Source organism: Pseudophryne corroboree, chromosome 9 (genome assembly GCF_028390025.1).
Source record: "Pseudophryne corroboree isolate aPseCor3 chromosome 9, aPseCor3.hap2, whole genome shotgun sequence".
NCBI lineage: Eukaryota > Metazoa > Chordata > Amphibia > Anura > Myobatrachidae > Pseudophryne > Pseudophryne corroboree.
The window spans coordinates 396,426,327-396,442,915 of record NC_086452.1 but is presented as its reverse complement, the minus strand read 5'-3'; the positions used below and the strand labels follow the sequence as shown (position 1 = coordinate 396,442,915).

The 16,589-nt window shown below is 46.0% G+C and overlaps 1 protein-coding gene across 1 annotated transcript in view; it reads left to right on the top strand.

Annotated features, from left to right (window-relative positions):
- Positions 1-6,369, top strand: part of ARF4 (ADP ribosylation factor 4) — a 51,723-nt gene extending 45,354 nt beyond the window's left edge. Inside the window, exons 5-6 of the mRNA XM_063940860.1 lie at positions 4,176-4,301; positions 5,284-6,369. Of these exons, the coding sequence (XP_063796930.1) occupies positions 4,176-4,301; positions 5,284-5,370 (213 nt within the window). The 3' untranslated portion in view covers positions 5,371-6,369. The remainder of the gene's footprint in view (positions 1-4,175; positions 4,302-5,283) is intronic.
- Positions 6,370-16,589: the final 10,220 nt, after the last annotated feature.

Sequence of the window (16,589 nt, the reverse complement as noted above, 5' to 3'; positions counted from 1 at the left end):
CTTACCGCGGCTGCGTTTGACGGCATGGCGGTTGAACGCCGAATTCTAAGGGAAAAAGGCATTCCGGAAGAGGTCATCCCTACCCTGGTAAAAGCCAGGAAGGAGGTGACTTCTCCAAATGCGGTGATAATGTTGTGCAAATATGTTGCGTGGTGTGAGGCCAGGAAGGCCCCGACGGAGGAATTTCAACTGGGTCGATTCCTACATTTCCTGCAAACAGGATTGTCTATGGGCCTCAAATTAGGGTCCATTAAGGTTCAAATTTCGGCCCTGTCGATTTTCTTCCAGAAAGAATTGGCTTCAGTTCCTGAAGTCCAGACTTTTGTAAAAGGAGTACTACATATACAGCCCCCGGTTGTGCCCCCAGTGGCTCCGTGGGATCTTAATGTAGTTTTGGATTTTCTCAAATCCCATTGGTTTGAGCCACTCAAATCGGTGGATTTGAAATATCTTACATGGAAAGTAACCATGCTACTGGCCCTGGCTTCAGCCAGGAGAGTGTCAGAATTGGCGGCTTTATCGTATAAAAGCCCATATCTGATTTTCCATTCGGACAGGGCAGAACTGCGGACGCGTCCTCAGTTTCTGCCTAAGGTGGTTTCAGCGTTTCACCTGAACCAGCCTATTGTGGTGCCTGCGGCTACTAGCGATTTGGAGGATTCCAAGTTGCTGGACGTTGTCAGGGCATTGAAAATATATATTTCAAGGACGGCTGGAGTCAGAAAATCTGACTCGCTGTTTATACTGTATGCACCCAAAACAAGCTGGGTGCTCCTGCTTCTAAGCAGACGATTGCTCGTTGGATTTGTAGCACAATTCAACTTGCACATTCTGTGGCAGGCCTGCCACAGCCTAAATCTATCAAGGCCCATTCCACAAGGAAGGTGGGCTCATCTTGGGCGGCTGCCCGAGGGGTCTCGGCATTACAACTCTGCCGAGCAGCTACGTGGTCGGGGGGGAACACGTTTGTAAAATTCTACAAATTTGATACCCTGGCTAAAGAGGACCTGGAGTTCTCTCATTTGGTGCTGCAGAGTCATCCGCACTCTCCCGCCCGTTTGGGAGCTTTGGTATAATCCCCATGGTCCTGACGGAGTCCCAGCATCCACTAGGACGTCAGAGAAAATAAGATTTTACTTACCGATAAATCTATTTCTCGTAGTCCGTAGTGGATGCTGGGCGCCCATCCCAAGTGCGGATTGTCTGCAATACTTGTACATAGTTATTGTTACAAAAAAAAATAAAAAAAAAATCTGTTATTGTTGTGAGCCGTCTGTTCAGAGGCTCCTACGTTTGTCATACTGTTAACTGGGTTCAGATCACAAGTTGTACGGTGTGATTGGTGTGGCTGGTATGAGTCTTACCCGGGATTCAAAATCCTTCCTTATTGTGTACGCTCGTCCGGGCACAGTATCCTAACTGAGGCTTGGAGGGGGGTCATGGGGGGAGGAGCCAGTGCACACCACCTAGTCCTAAAGCTTTTATTTTTGTGCCCTGTCTCCTGCGGAGCCGCTAATCCCCATGGTCCTGACGGAGTCCCAGCATCCACTACGGACTACGAGAAATAGATTTATCGGTAAGTAAAATCTTATTATTTAGCAACCTTTAAACAAATGAAGTTGTTTGCCAGCAGAGTAACCTTTTAAACCGAAAGGCGTTGCTCTCGATCACACTTATTAGAGCAGAGTTCACCAGACTGAGTGGACTACCCCTTCTGCTGGCTGGCAGTGTGTGGTGATAAGACTGCGCTCTAATGCATAATAGAATCAATGGACTGATCACCAAGAGATTAATGGGGGCATTCAATTAAGTGCCGGTTTTTTTTTCGACTGGTTGGAAAAACGGCACTAATTTGAGATGGGGTATTCAAATGCGGGCATTTTTTCTACAGGTTTTTTTATACATTTTTTTTGCGCCCATACCGTTTTACTTTTATTTTTATTTGTCAAATCGGCATGGGTAAAAATTGTGTCAAAACGCAATTCGCCAAAACACATGTATCAGCGGCAAATTAGCCGATACACATGGTTTTCGACAGTGCCGAATTTTTCGACCAGTCGAGAAAACGGCACGGGCATTGAATAGGTTGAATGTAAATTTGACCTAAAATGGGTGAATACCCCCCTCTCCCTCCCCCACCCCGTGGGGTAAATGTATGAAGCAGTGATAAGAGTGGAGAAGTGAGCTAGTGGAGAAGTTGCCCATGGCAACCAATCAGCTGCTCTGTATAATTTGCAAATTATTGTTACTTCAATGCTGATTGGTTGCAATGGGTAACTTCACTCTTTTTACTGCTTCATACAGTGGGGCAAAAAATATTTTGGACAGCCACCTATTGTGCAAGTTGACCCACTTAAAAAGATGAGAGGCCTGTAATTTCCATCATAGGTACACTTCAACTGTGACAGACAGAATCTGAAGGAAAAAAAAAAAAAACAGGAAATCACATTGTATGATTTTTTTTTAAACAATTTACTTGTATATTCTTGTGGAAAATAAATATTTGGATACCTACCAAGCAGCAAGATTTCTGGCTCACAGACCTTTTACCTCTTTAAGAAGCTCTTCTATCCTCCACTCGTTACCTGTATCAATGGCACCTGTTTGAACTGGTTATCTGTATAAAAGACACCTGTCCACACCCTCAGTCAGTCAGACTGCTACCTCTCAACCATGGTTAAGACCAGAGAGCTGTCTAATGACACCAGGGACAAAATTGTAGAGCTGCACAAGGCTGGGATGAGCTACTTGACAATAGGCAAGCAGCTTGGTGAGAAGAGATCAACTGTTGGAGCAATTATTAAAAAATGGAAGAAATACAAGATCACTGACAATCTCCCTCGACCTGGGGCTCCATGCAAGATCTCACCTCATGGGGTATCAATTGATCTTGAAAACTGTGAGGAATCAGCCCAGAACTAAACGGGGGGACCTGGTCAATGACCCTTAAGAGCTGGGACCACAGTCACAAAGGTTACCATTAGTAACACACTACGTTGTCATGGATTGAATTCCTGCAGCGCCCCAAAGGTCCCCCTGCTTAAGCTAGCACATGTCCAGGCCCGTCTAAAGTTTTCCAGTGACCATCTGGATGATCCAGAGGAGGATTGGGAGAATGTAATGTGGTCAGATGATAGCAAAATCAAACTTTTTGGTATAAACTCCACTCGCTGTGTTTGGCGGGAGAAGAATGATGAATGGCAACCCAAGAACACCATACCCACTGTGAAGCATGGGGTGGAAACATCATGCTTTGGGGCTGCTTTTCTGCAAAGGGGACAGGACGACTGATCCGTATTAAGGAAAGGATGAATGGGGCCATGTATCGTGAGATTTTGGGCAAAAACCTTCTTCCCTCAGTAAGAGCATTGAAGATGGAACGTGGCTGGGTCTTCCAGCATGACAATGACACCAAATACATCGCCCGGGCAACTAAGGAGTGGCTCCGTAAGAAGCATTTCAATGTCCTGGAGTGGCCTAGTCAGTCTCCAGACCTCAACCCAATAGAAAATCTGTGGAGGGAGTTGAAAGTCTGTGTTGCCCGACGACAGCCACAAAACATGACAGATCTAGAGAAGATCTGCGTGGAAGAGTGGGCCAAAATACCTGCTACAGTGTGTGCAAACCTGGTCAAGAACTACAGGAAACGTTTGACCTCTGTAATTGCCAACCGAGGTTCTATTACAAAGTATTGAGTTGAACTTTTTGATTGTCCAAATATTTTCCGCAAGAATATACAAATTGTTTAAAAATCATACAATGTAATTTCCTAGTTTTTATTTTTCAGATTCGGTCTCTCCCAGTTGAAGTGTACCTATGATGGAAATTACAGACCTCTCATCTTTTTAAGTGGGTCAACTTGCACAATCGGCTGTCCAAATACTTTTTTGCCCCACTGTACATTTACCCCCAGATAAGGGGCAGGCACAACCATACACCTTAGTATGTAATATCACTGTAGCATGTGGAGTTGTCCCTGAATCTTGCAGACATCGGACTTGCTCCTTCAGAGTAACTATGAAAAACAGACACCAGTACAGAACGGAACTCCTATCTGAAGTGCTTGTGTGTCACCAGGATGTGAAAACCTTGCCGTATTTACTTTCTAGGACAGGATAAGCTATTGTTCCATTTAGAATATTGATGATCAGGTGATATTTCTTCTGTGTTTTTAGCTCCAGGAAGATGAGCTGAGGGATGCCGTATTGCTGGTGTTTGCAAATAAACAAGATTTGCCCAACGCTATGGCCATCAGCGAGATGACCGACAAGCTGACGCTTCAGAGTCTCCGCAATAGAACTGTGAGTATTCCTGTTCCAGGGTTTCATTTGGAGTCTATTTGCACGCATGTACGCCACAATGAAGCGGGGTGATTTGGGATTTTACAATAAAACATGGTCATTAAGCAGTTTAAAACCTGCTTCTAAATCTCGTTAACTATACTACTCCCCCCTTCTTTATCACTTTAAATAACTAAAGATCAAGCCCTCCTTTAATTTTTTGTTTATAAAATGTATTCTTTAGAAGAAACTTTTTTTTTAAATCGTCAAGTGTTAGATATAGATCTTCTCTCTCTCTCTCTCTCTCTCTCTCTCTCTCTCTCTCTCTCTCTCTCTCTCTCTCTCTCTCTCTCTCTCTCTCTCGAAGCGGCACTTGTCAGACACGTAACGGACACTTTTTAATCCAAATCCATGTTATATCAACATTTCGGGTTTAATTACAACCCGTCATCAGGATACACATATAATGTACTAGATTTGATTGTTGGGGCAAAAATTTGAATTTCTAATTGAAATTTAGTTTTACAGATGTATCATCAAACATCGAGCCCAATACGCCACGCAGCGCAAGATGCCTGGCGCGAGTTGCTTATTAACCACAACTCGATATGACTAAGACGCATCAGGAGACTGCTAATTACAGTTTGTTTTTTTGCATTGCTCCCGACAGAGCTATTCAATTGTTTATGGGCATCCATTACTTATCAAGCTTGTAGTCGCGTAAAGTGGTTATACCCGTCTAAAGTACTTTGCATGACAAGGAAAATGCCAATTGGGTGCCCAAAAAGCCATACTTCTAGCTCATTTCTGCTGGCCACCTTAGGGGTACCTGATCAGGCTAGCAATTGAATAGCTCCCTCAGGCACCCATTACTTAGCTGCATGCAAAAAAAAATTGAATTTCACCTTTTGATGTCTTAACCTTAAATGGTTTCTTGCTTGATTTTTGTTTTTCTCTTCTTGTAATGTTTTATTGCTGATTTTGTATTATCTGTTCTCGTCAGTGGTATGTGCAAGCAACATGCGCAACTCAGGGGACTGGCCTGTATGAAGGATTGGACTGGCTATCAAATGAGCTCTCCAAGCGTTAAGGAGGACTGGCGTGCAGCAGAGGACACAATGAATAGAAGTGGTCTAGGCTCGTAACATCCAAACTAGTTCTAAAATGGTATAAAGAAATGGAACTGGCAGCAAATACTCTTTAAAGTTTCCAGATTGTTTTGTTGCTGGTTATTTACCAAGGTTTCATGTTGCTTTCCAAGCGATGTGGCTAGACTTAATGCAGAAAATAATAAATTCTCTCTCCATTATGTGAAAAGTGTTTTTCTGGTTTTACTTATCCCCTACATGCCTGGACATAATTATTGTGGCGCCATAGAACTTAATGCTTTTTTTTTTTTTTTCTCCTTTCCTACAAGGTAAACACTTAAAAATTTAAGTTCCGAGTCGGTTGCAGCTCTCCTGTAAAGTTGGGCTGCATTACTTATTGCACACTTTGCAGAAGCTTGCTTAACTGATCTTCTCAAGAGTCCTTGAATTGCTAGTTTGACTCCCGTGTGTCATTCCTTAGACATTCTGCTGAATTAAAACGTAGCATTCCATACCTATTTATTTCTTATCCATGCCAAAAGATTGTTTCGTTTTAATATTGCCCGTGCCAGCGAAGAACACACAACACTATATTTCAGTTGCCTACACCATTTTTCGTTTTATTTCCCATGTCAATAAGCCAGACTTTTGCTTTGTTAATGAGTGAAGGATAATATTGCCTTCGCTGGAGCGAGTATGTAAGAACGTCTTTGCCGGGAGAGCGTGATGCAGCTCTCACTGCTTCTTGTACAGCAAAGGGCCCCAACTTTGTTTTATATCTCAGCAGATTGTCTCACTTTAGGATATTTTTTTTATGTTGCTTTCAGCTTGACTGTTTTTGCCCATTGTATCATAGTTCTGCTGATGTTTTATTGTTTATTGGTGAACATATCTTCATACTGCAAGATTGGTTTGTTTTTTAAATTCCTCAATCTGAACAATTGATGTTTTCTTCATACCCCACTAAGATTTATTCCTAATAAAATAACAAAAAAAATTCATTTTTGTTTTTGCTTCTATTATTTCTTATCCACATTCATTGTTAAAATCTCAGCCAGGAGTTGTCTTGCTGTAGATCAGTGATGGGCAACATGTGGCCCTCAAATTCGTTTGACTTTGCTTGGACAGGCATTAAAGCTGAAAAACTTGGGAGACTGTTCTCGCAGAAAAGCAGAGGCCACATTGGACCATTTTTAACCTATTGTGAATAAGTTTTATGGGTTTTAAGACTTCTAGCAATAAAGACCAATTTGTCTGAAGAGGCGATGCATTACAGCAGGCCTGGTCAACCTGTGGCCAGCTGTTGTGAAACTACACATCCCAGCGTGCCATGCCATAGTTTCTGCATTCCTTAACGGCAAAACCGTGATAGGGAATGCTGAGACTTGAACTCCTACAACAGATGGAGCTCCACAGGTTGGCCAGGCCTCCTGCAGTAGATGGTACAGTTGGGGTCATTACATGCCTATTGTGAGATTTCCTATATATAAACCAGACTAGTGGCGACTGAAAGTAACTGTCAAAGTCTTAACAGCAAAAAGTTTTTTAAATGTAAAAATAGAAGAACATTAAAAAATTGAGTCACAGGATGGGCCTAGGAAAACGCATCACAGGAAACATGTATCACTGAATAATCCAGGCACACCGCTGGATATTCATTTATGTATATGGCATACAACATAATTAACACGAGATTATTGGAAATCAGACGTGGGCCCGCTATTTAAAAGGGAGCAACAGCAAACCGTAAATTAGACCAGGCAGCGTGACTCAAATGTTCCGTATATTTGTAGAATTATTCAGATGTTCTAAACTAGATTTTGCACAGGTAATGTGACTTGTTTTGCTAATGCTATTGGTACATAGCTTAGGACTAGAGGGGGATACGTACATGGGTAAGTAACTGGCTGAGGAGAGGAAGAGCTTGTTTATAAATAAATGTTCAGATTGAACGTAGGTTGTCTCAGTGATTGTAGTTTGGAGATGTCTTTTTATTAAAGTAAATTATTAATCAATGGGAGTATAGGTAGACTGCACATCTGAGGATATTACTGAAAGCAGGGATATATTAGGAACTTAGGGGTAGGTTTATTAAGCTCGCTTAAGTGATAAAGTAGAAGGTGATAAACCTCCAGCCAGTCAGCTCCTAACTGTAATTTCTCTGACGTCCTAGTGGATGCTGGGAACTCCGTAAGGACCATGGGGAATAGACGGGCTCCGCAGGAGACTGGGCACTCTAAAAGAAAGATTAGGTACTATCTGGTGTGCACTGGCTCCTCCCTCTATGCCCCTCCTCCAGACCTCAGTTAGAATCTGTGCCCGGCCAGAGCTGGATGCACCTAGTGGGCTCTCCTGAGCTTGCTAGAAAAGAAAGTATTTGTTAGGTTTTTTTATTTTCAGTGAGATCTGCTGGCAACAGACTCACTGCTACGTGGGACTGAGGGGAGAGAAGCAAACCTACCTGCTTGCAGCTAGCTTGTGCTTCTTAGGCTACTGGACACCATTAGCTCCAGAGGGTTCGAACACAGGGCCTGACCTCGATCGTCCGTTCCCGGAGCTGCGCCGCCGCCCCCCTTGCAGAGACAGAAGAGAACGACGAAAACGGCGGCTGAAGACTCCTGTCTTCATTAAGGTAGCGCACAGCACTGCAGCTGTGCGCCATTGCTCCCACAGCACACCACACACTCCGGTCACTGTAGGGTGCAGGGCGCTGGGGGGGGGGGGCGCCCTGGGCAGCAATTATAATACCTTTTGGCACAAATTATACACATAATACAGTCTGGCACTGTATATGTGTGCAAACCCCCGCCATTAAGTCACACACAACGTGGGACAGAAGCCCGCCGATGAGGGGGCGGGGCCTTCTTCCTCAGCACACCAGCGCCATTTTCCCTTCACAGCTCCGCTGGAAGCAGCTCCCCAGGCTCTCCCCTGCAGTATCTGGATACAAGAAGGGTAAAAAAGAGAGGGGGGGGCACTTAAATTTAGGCGCAAATAAGATAAGTAAGCAGCTATTGGGAAAAATCACTTATTATAGTGTACATCCCTGTGTTATATAGCGCTGTGGTGTGTGCTGGCATACTCTCTCTCTGTCTCCCCAAAGGACTTTGTGGGGTCCTGTCCTCAGTCAGAGCATTCCCTGTGTGTCGGTACGGCTGTGTCGACATGTTTGATGAGGAGGGTTACGTGGAGGCGGAGCAGGGGCAGATTATTGTGGTGTCGCCCCCGACGGGGCCGAAACCTGATTGGATGGATATGTGGAAGGTCTTAACCGACAGTGTCAACTCCTTACATAAAAGGTTCGATGACGCAGCAGCCTTGGGACAGCCGGGGTCTCAGCACGCGCCTGCCCAGGCGACTCAGGGGCTCATAAACGCCCTCTGGCTCAGATGGTAGACACAGATGTCGACACGGAGTCTGACTCCAGTGTAGATGATGAGACAAATGTAGAGTCTACAAAGGCCATCCGATGCATGATTACTGCAATGAAAGATGTATTGCACATTTCTGACGTTAACCCGGTTACCACCAAGAGGGGTATTATGTTTGGGGAGAAAAAGCAGCCAGTGACTTTTCCCCCATCTGATGAATTAAATGATTTGTGTGAAGAAGCGTGGAGTTCCCCTGATAAGAAACTAGTGATTTCTAAGAGGTTACTGATGGCGTACCCTTTCCCGCCAACGGATAGGTTACGTTGGGAAACATCCCCTAGGGTGGACAAGGCGCTCACACGCTTATCTAAAAGGGTGGCACTGACGTCTCAGGATACGGCCGCCCTAAAGGAGCCTGCGGATAGAAAGCAGGAAGCTATCCTGAAGTCTGTATACACAATCTGGTACTCTACTGAGACCTGCTATTGCTTCAGCCTGGATGTGTAGTGCTGCAGCAGCATGGACTGATACCCTGTCAGACAACATTGATTCCCTCGACAGGGATACTATTTTGCTAACCATGGAACATATAAAAGACGTTGTCTTATATATGCGGGATGCCCAGAGGGACATTTGCCTGCTGGCATCTAGAATTAATGCAATGTCTGTTTCTGCCAGGAGAGTATTATGGACTCGGCAGTGGACAGGTGATGCTGATTCTAAAAAACACATGGAGGTTTTGCCTTATAAGGGTGAGGAATTGTTTGGGGACGGTCTCTCGGACCTCGTATCCACAGCAACAGCTGGGAAGTCGACTTTTTTACCTCGGGTTCCCTCACAGCCTAAGAAAGCACCGTATTATCAAATGCAGTCCTTTCGGCCTCAGAAAGGCAAGCGGGTCAGAGGCGCATCCTTTCTGGCCAGAGGCAGGGGTAGAGGAAAGAAGCTGCACCAGGCAGCCAGTTCCCAGGAACAAACTTCCTCCCCTTCTTCCACTAAGTCCACCGCATGACGTTGGGGCTCCACTGGCGGAGCCAGGTGCGGTGGGGGCGCGTCTCCGAAACTTCAGCAACCAGCGGTTTCGCTCACAAGTGGATCTCTGGGCTGTACAAATTGTATCTCAGGGATACAAGCTGGAGTTCGAGGCGACTCCCCCTCGCCGTTACCTCAAATCAGCCTTGCCAGCTCCTCCCAGGGAAAGGGAGATAGTACTGGCGGCAATTCACAAGCTGTACCTCCAGCAGGTGATAATCAAGGTCCCCCTCCTTCAACAGGTACTATTCCACAATGTTTGTGGTACCGAAACCGGACGGTTCGGTGAGACCCATTCTAAATTTAAAATCCTTGAACACTTATATAAAGAAGTTCAAGTTCAAAATGGAATCGCTCAGGGCGGTTATTGCAAGCCTGGAAGAGGGGGATTTTATGGTGTCGCTGGACATCAAGGATGCTTACTTGCATGTCCCCATTTACCCACCTCACCAGGAGTACCTCAGGTTTGTGGTACAGAACTGTCATTACCAATTCCAGACGTTGCCGTTTGGTCTCTCAACGGCTCCGAGAATATTTACCAAGGTAATGGCCGAAATGATACTCCTTCGAAGAAAGGGAGTTATAATTATCCCGTACTTGGACGATCTCCTCATAAAGGCGAGGTCCAAAGAGCAGTTGTTGGTCAGCGTAGCACTCTCTCTCAGGAAGTGTTGCAACAGCACGGCTGGATTCTGAATATCCCAAAGTCGCAGCTGATTCCTACGACGCGTCTGCTTTTCCTGGGAATGATTCTGGACACAGAACAGAAGAAGGTGTTTCTCCCGGAGGAGAAGGCCCAGGAATTGTCATCTCTGGTCAGGGACCTCCTGAAACCAAAACAGGTGTCGGTGCATCACTGCACGCGAGTCCTGGGAAAGATGGTGGCTTCTTACGAAGCAATTCCCTTCGGCAGGTTCCATGCAAGGATCTTTCAGTGGGATCTGTTGGACAAATGGTCCGGATCGCATCTTCAGATGCATCGGTTGATCACCCTGTCCCCAAGGGCCAGGGTGTCTCTGCTGTGGTGGCTGCAGAGTGCTCATCTTCTCGAGGGACGCAGGTTCGGCATACAGGATTGGGTCCTGGTGACCACGGATGCAGGCCTCCGAGGATGGGGGGCAGTCACTCAGGGAAGAAACTTCCAAGGACAGTGGTCAAGTCTGGAGACTTCTCTACACATAAATATACTGGAACTAAGGGCCATCTATAACGCCCTGATTCAAGCAGAGCCCCTGCTTTAAAACCGATCAGTACTGATTGTCAGACAACATCACGGCGGTCGCCCATGTAAACCGCCAGGGCGGCACAAGAAGCAGGATGGCAATGGCAGAAGCCACAAGGATTCTTCGATGGGCGGAGGATCACGTGCTAGCACTGTCAGCAGTGTTCATTCCGGGAGTGGACAACTGGGAAGCAGACTTCCTCAGCAGGCACGACCTCCACCCGGGAGAGTGGGGACTTCATCAAGAAGTCTTCACACAGATTGTAAATCGTTGGGAACTGCCACAGGTGGACATGATGGCGTCCCGCCTCAACAAAAAGCTAAAAAAATATTGCGCCAGGTCAAGGGACCCTCAGGCGATAGCTGTGGACGCACTAGTGACACCGTGGGTGTACCAGTTGGTTTATGTGTTCCCTCCTCTTCCTCTCATACCCAAGGTACTGAGGATAGTAAGAAAGAGAGGAGTAAGAACTCTACTCATCGTTCCGGATTGGCCAAGAAGAACTTGGTACCCAGAACTACAAGACATTATCTCAGAGGACCCATGGCCTCTGCCTCTCAGACAGGACCTGTTACAGCAGGGGCCCTGTCTGTTCTAAGACTTACCGCGGCTGCGTTTGACGGCATGGCGGTTGAACGCCGGATCCTAACGGAAAAGGGCATTCCGGATGAAGTGATTCCTACGCTGATAAAAGCTAGGAAGGATGTGACAGCAAAGCATTATCACCGCATATGGCGGAAATATGTTGCTTGGTGTGAGGCCAGGAAGGCCCCAACAGAGGAATTCCAGCTGGGTCGATTTCTGCACTTCCTACAGTGTCCCCATTTACCCACCTCACCAGGAGTACCTCAGGTTTGTGGTACAGAACTGTCATTACCAATTCCAGATGTTGCCGTTTGGTCTCTCAACGGCTCCGAGAATATTTACCAAGGTAATGGCCGAAATGATACTCCTTCGAAGAAAGGGAGTTATAATTATCCCGTACTTGGACAATCTCCTCATAAAGGCGAGGTCCAAAGAGCAGTTGTTGGTCAGCGTAGCACTCTCTCAGGAAGTGTTGCAACAGCACGGCTGGATTCTGAATATCCCAAAGTCGCAGCTGATTCCTACGACGCGTCTGCTTTTCCTGGGAATGATTCTGGACACAGAACAGAAGAAGGTGTTTCTCCCGGAGGAGAAGGCCCAGGAATTGTCATCTCTGGTCAGGGACCTCCTGAAACCAAAACAGGTGACTATGGGCCTAAAATTGGGGTCCATAAAGGTCCAGATTTCGGCCCTATCTATTTTCTTTCAAAAAGAACTGGCTTCACTGCCTGATGTTCAGACGTTTGTTAAGGGAGTGCTGCATATTCAGCCCCCTTTTGTGCCTCCAGTGGCACCTTGGGAAATTAACGTTGTGTTGGATTTCCTGAAATCACACTGGTTTGAGCCACTTAAGACGTGGAGCTAAAGTATCTCACATGGAAGGTGGTCATGCTGTTGGCCTTAGCTTCAGCTAGGCGTGTCAGAATTTGTCATGTAAAAGCCCATATCTGATCTTTCATATGGACAGGGCAGAGTTGAGGACTCGTCCCCAATTTCTCCCTAAGGTGGTATCAGCGTTTCATTTGAACCAGCCTATTGTGGTGCCTGCGGCTACTCGGGACTTGGAGGACTCCAGGTTACTTGATGTAGTCAGGGCTTTGAAAATCTATGTAGCCAGGACGGGCTGGAGTCAGGAAAACTGACTCGCTGTTTATCCTGCATGCACCCAACAAACTGGGTGCTCCGGCTTCAAAGCATATTGCGCGCTGGATCTGTAACACGATTCAGCAAGCTCATTCTGCGGCAGGGTTACCGCATCCTAAATCCGTAAAAGCCCATTCCACAAGGAAGGTGGGCTCTTCTTGGGCGGCTGCCCGAGGGGTCTCGGCTTTACAGCTTTGCCGAGCTGCTACTTGGTCGGGTTCAAACACATTTGCTAAGTTCTACAAGTTTGATACCCTGGCTGAGGAGGACCTTGCCTTTGCTCATTCGGTGCTGCAGTCATCCGCACTCTCCCGCCCGTTTGGGAGCTTTGGTATAATCCCCATGGTCCTTATGGAGTTCCCAGCATCCACTAGGATGTCCGAGAAAATAAGAATTTACTCACCGGTAATTCTATTTCTCGTAGTCCGTAGTGGATGCTGGGCGCCCGTCCCAAGTGCGGACTCTCTGCAATACATGTATATAGTTATTGCTTAACTAAAGGGTTATTGTTATGAGCCATCTGTTACTGAGGCTCAGTTGTTGTTCATACTGTTAACTGGGTATGGTTATCACAAGTTGTTCAATGTTATTGGTGTGGCTGGTATGAGTCTTACCCTGGATTCCAAATCCTTTTCTTGTTGTGTCAGCTCTTCCGGGCACAGTTTCCTTAACTGAGGTCTGGAGGAGGGGCATAGAAGGAGGAGCCAGTGCACACCAGATAGTACCTAATCTTTCTTTTAGAGTGCCCAGTCTCCTGCGGAGCCCGTCTTTTCCCCATGGTCCTTACGGAGTTCCCAGCATCCACTACGGACTACGAGAAATAGAATTACCGATGAGTAAATTCTTATTTTTTCAAACCCAGCCTGTGACATGGCAGTTAGGATCTGATTGGCTGATCCTTTATCACCTTCCACTTTATCACTCCCGAGCTTAATAAATCTGCCCCTTAGTGACTCGATATGCAAGATGGGGGCTTTGGGTCAGTCCCTTGTGTGACTAGATGGTATGATGGAGGAACATATGTGACAAGTGGAGAATGGGGAGGACATAAGCCACTTTTTTTTTTTTTTTTTTTAAATCGTGACTAGCCCTCCAGAATCAGGACATCTGGCAGCTTTGTCTACCTTCTACTGCTTGTGTCTCCGCTGCTGAATGCTGAGGCCCTGTTGGGGAAAAGGGATAGCTACTATTCAGCTCCTGGAAAGCTAAGTAGTGAGTGGAACATCTAGCCCCCGTCACGCAACCATCCCTGACATGAAATCAGTAATACCAATCTTAAATAGGCAGTTTTCCATGTCATTACATTTATTGGCCCCCATATTTCATAGATTCTACACCTCATTAATAGCCCATGTCCACCACAATGATTTAACAGTCCACATTTGTGTTTTTCAAACTCTGGGGCAGATGTATTAAGCCTGGAGAAGTGATAAAGCAGTGATAAGTGCAAGGTGATAATGCACCAGCCAATCAGCTCATAACTATCAAGTTACATATTAGAGCTGATTGGCTGGTGCCTTATCACCTTGCACTTATCACTGCTTTATCACTTCTCCAGGCTTAAGGGCCCCATACACTAGAGCGATAATGCCTGATATATTGGATGAAATGGCATTTTTGAGGTGTTTCCGATCCGATGCGCGTTCCCAGGGGCATGGGATCGGATCCTCCAGATTGAATGTGCTGCACATTCAATCAGGTCCGACCTGGTGGCATGCCTGGGATCGCCCAAAATACATTGGGGCAGATGTATTAACATGGAGAAGGCATAAGGAAGTGATAAACCAGTGATATGTGCAAGGTGATAAAGGCACCAGCCAATCAGATCCTAACTGTTAATTTACATATGGGAGATGATTGGCTGGTGCCTTTATCACCTTGCACATATCACTGGTTTATCACTTCCTTATGCCTTCTCCAGGTTAATACATCTGCCCCATTGTTTGCAAAAGGACAGCATACGATGTATCTTGGGCGATCCTGGCTGCCGGGGTGATCGCCTACGACATGTGGTCGCATAAGTGTATGGGGCCCTTTAATACATCTGCCTCCCTGCCCTCATAGAACCCTAATGCTGGATACACACAGGTCGATACATCGTTCAGGCCACCTGCACATCTATACACATCTGTGACTGACTTCACAGATCTATCAACTGTGGTGCACAGCAGCTGTGATATTATTCACATCTTATAGTGTGTATACACGATCATATGTTACGCTGGCCTGTGAAAACCATTCAAAATGACGTCAATACTGGACGGGCATATTTAAATAGTTTTCTTGCCAGACATATCCAACCTTATTGGTAAGTGCATATGCGTGCCAAAATCAATTGGTAAGCCGTCCAAGGGTGTACACCACATAAGTTTTCGAGGTATCCTCATGAATAATTAGTACCACCTGTACATCTGTTAACACAGCTGTGCTCCTGTTAGATGATCTGGAAAACATGCATTGCTAGGGTTCCATGAGGAACCTCGATATAGAAACACTGGACGCACACAAGAGTTCCTCATATTAAAACAGCTACCACCAGCTGTGTTACACTGCAATTACCTGCTCTGCATAGCTTGAGTTATGTAGAAGCCAGATGCCTCTGCCTCCAAACACGAGGGACAAGCCCTCACCCCAGTACAGGCATGTCAAACTCATGGGCCTCCAGCTGTTGTGAAACTACAAGTCCCAGCATACCTTCCACTGATCAGCTGGTAAAGCATGCTGGGACTTATAGTTTCACAACAGCTGGCTGACCATGAGTTTGACATGCCTGCCCCAGAAGGAACAGTGTGTGAGAAACTGGAGAGCAGTAGGGCGCAAATATGCCCGTTCTATGTTTTAACCAGCTTACACGTGGTACTAGCTATGCGGCAATATTCATACCACTGTCAGTGGTTGTCACCACCAATGGAAATCTGTGTATTCATGTGCAAATTTAAAGTGATGTCTTTGTATTTGGGAACAGCCTGACTGTCGGGGGAGTAACTGATTAGCTCTGAAATTGAGTCAATATGAACCCTGGGCTAATTACTGCTGTAAGCGGGATGGCTGGTCATGTAGTCCTGGTCTCTCTCTCCCCTGTCATGCCATTCAACAACCGTTTAAACCAGTGTTTCTCAAATGTATGGTCCACATACATTAACGATAAATTGGGAAAATGTCCCGATCCCCCAATGGCCGGGTCAAGAAATCGGGAAAATTCCCAAAAAGGCCAGGATCGGCAAATCAGGCATTTTTAACATGTTTAATGTCCCTGATTGATCACTGATTGGAGAAATAGACCACCTGATGTATGTCATAAATCCCTTGAGGTGCATACACATTGTGCGCAATAACCTTGCGATTGCCTATATAGTCAAAATCGCAAGGAAAGTTGTTGCATATCGCACCGTGTGTACACAGTGTGCAATACTGATGCGCGGCCCTGTGGCGTTGGTATCGCAAAAAAAATAAATAAATAGGATTTTGGTACTTACCAGGTAAATCCTTTTCTTCTTTTTCATCCACTAGGGGTCACTGGAGTACTCTTGGGACGTACCAAAGCTTCCCCCATGGGCGGGAGAGCTGTTTGGCACCTGTAACACAAGGTGGCCAAAGCTAGATTCTAATGCCGCAAACATATCAAACTTGTAAAAGCGCACAAACGTGTGCACTGATGACCATGTAGCCGCACGGCAAAGCTGCGTCGTAGAAGCCCCACGACCAGCTGCCCATGAAGTTCCCACAGAACGTGTGGAATGAGCTGTTACTGACGTAGGCGGCTGTAACCTAGCATGAAGGTAAGCCTGACGTATGGTCAGTTTAATCCATCTGGATAAGGTCTGCTTAGAAGCTGGCCAACCCATCTTTGCAGCATCATAGAGAACA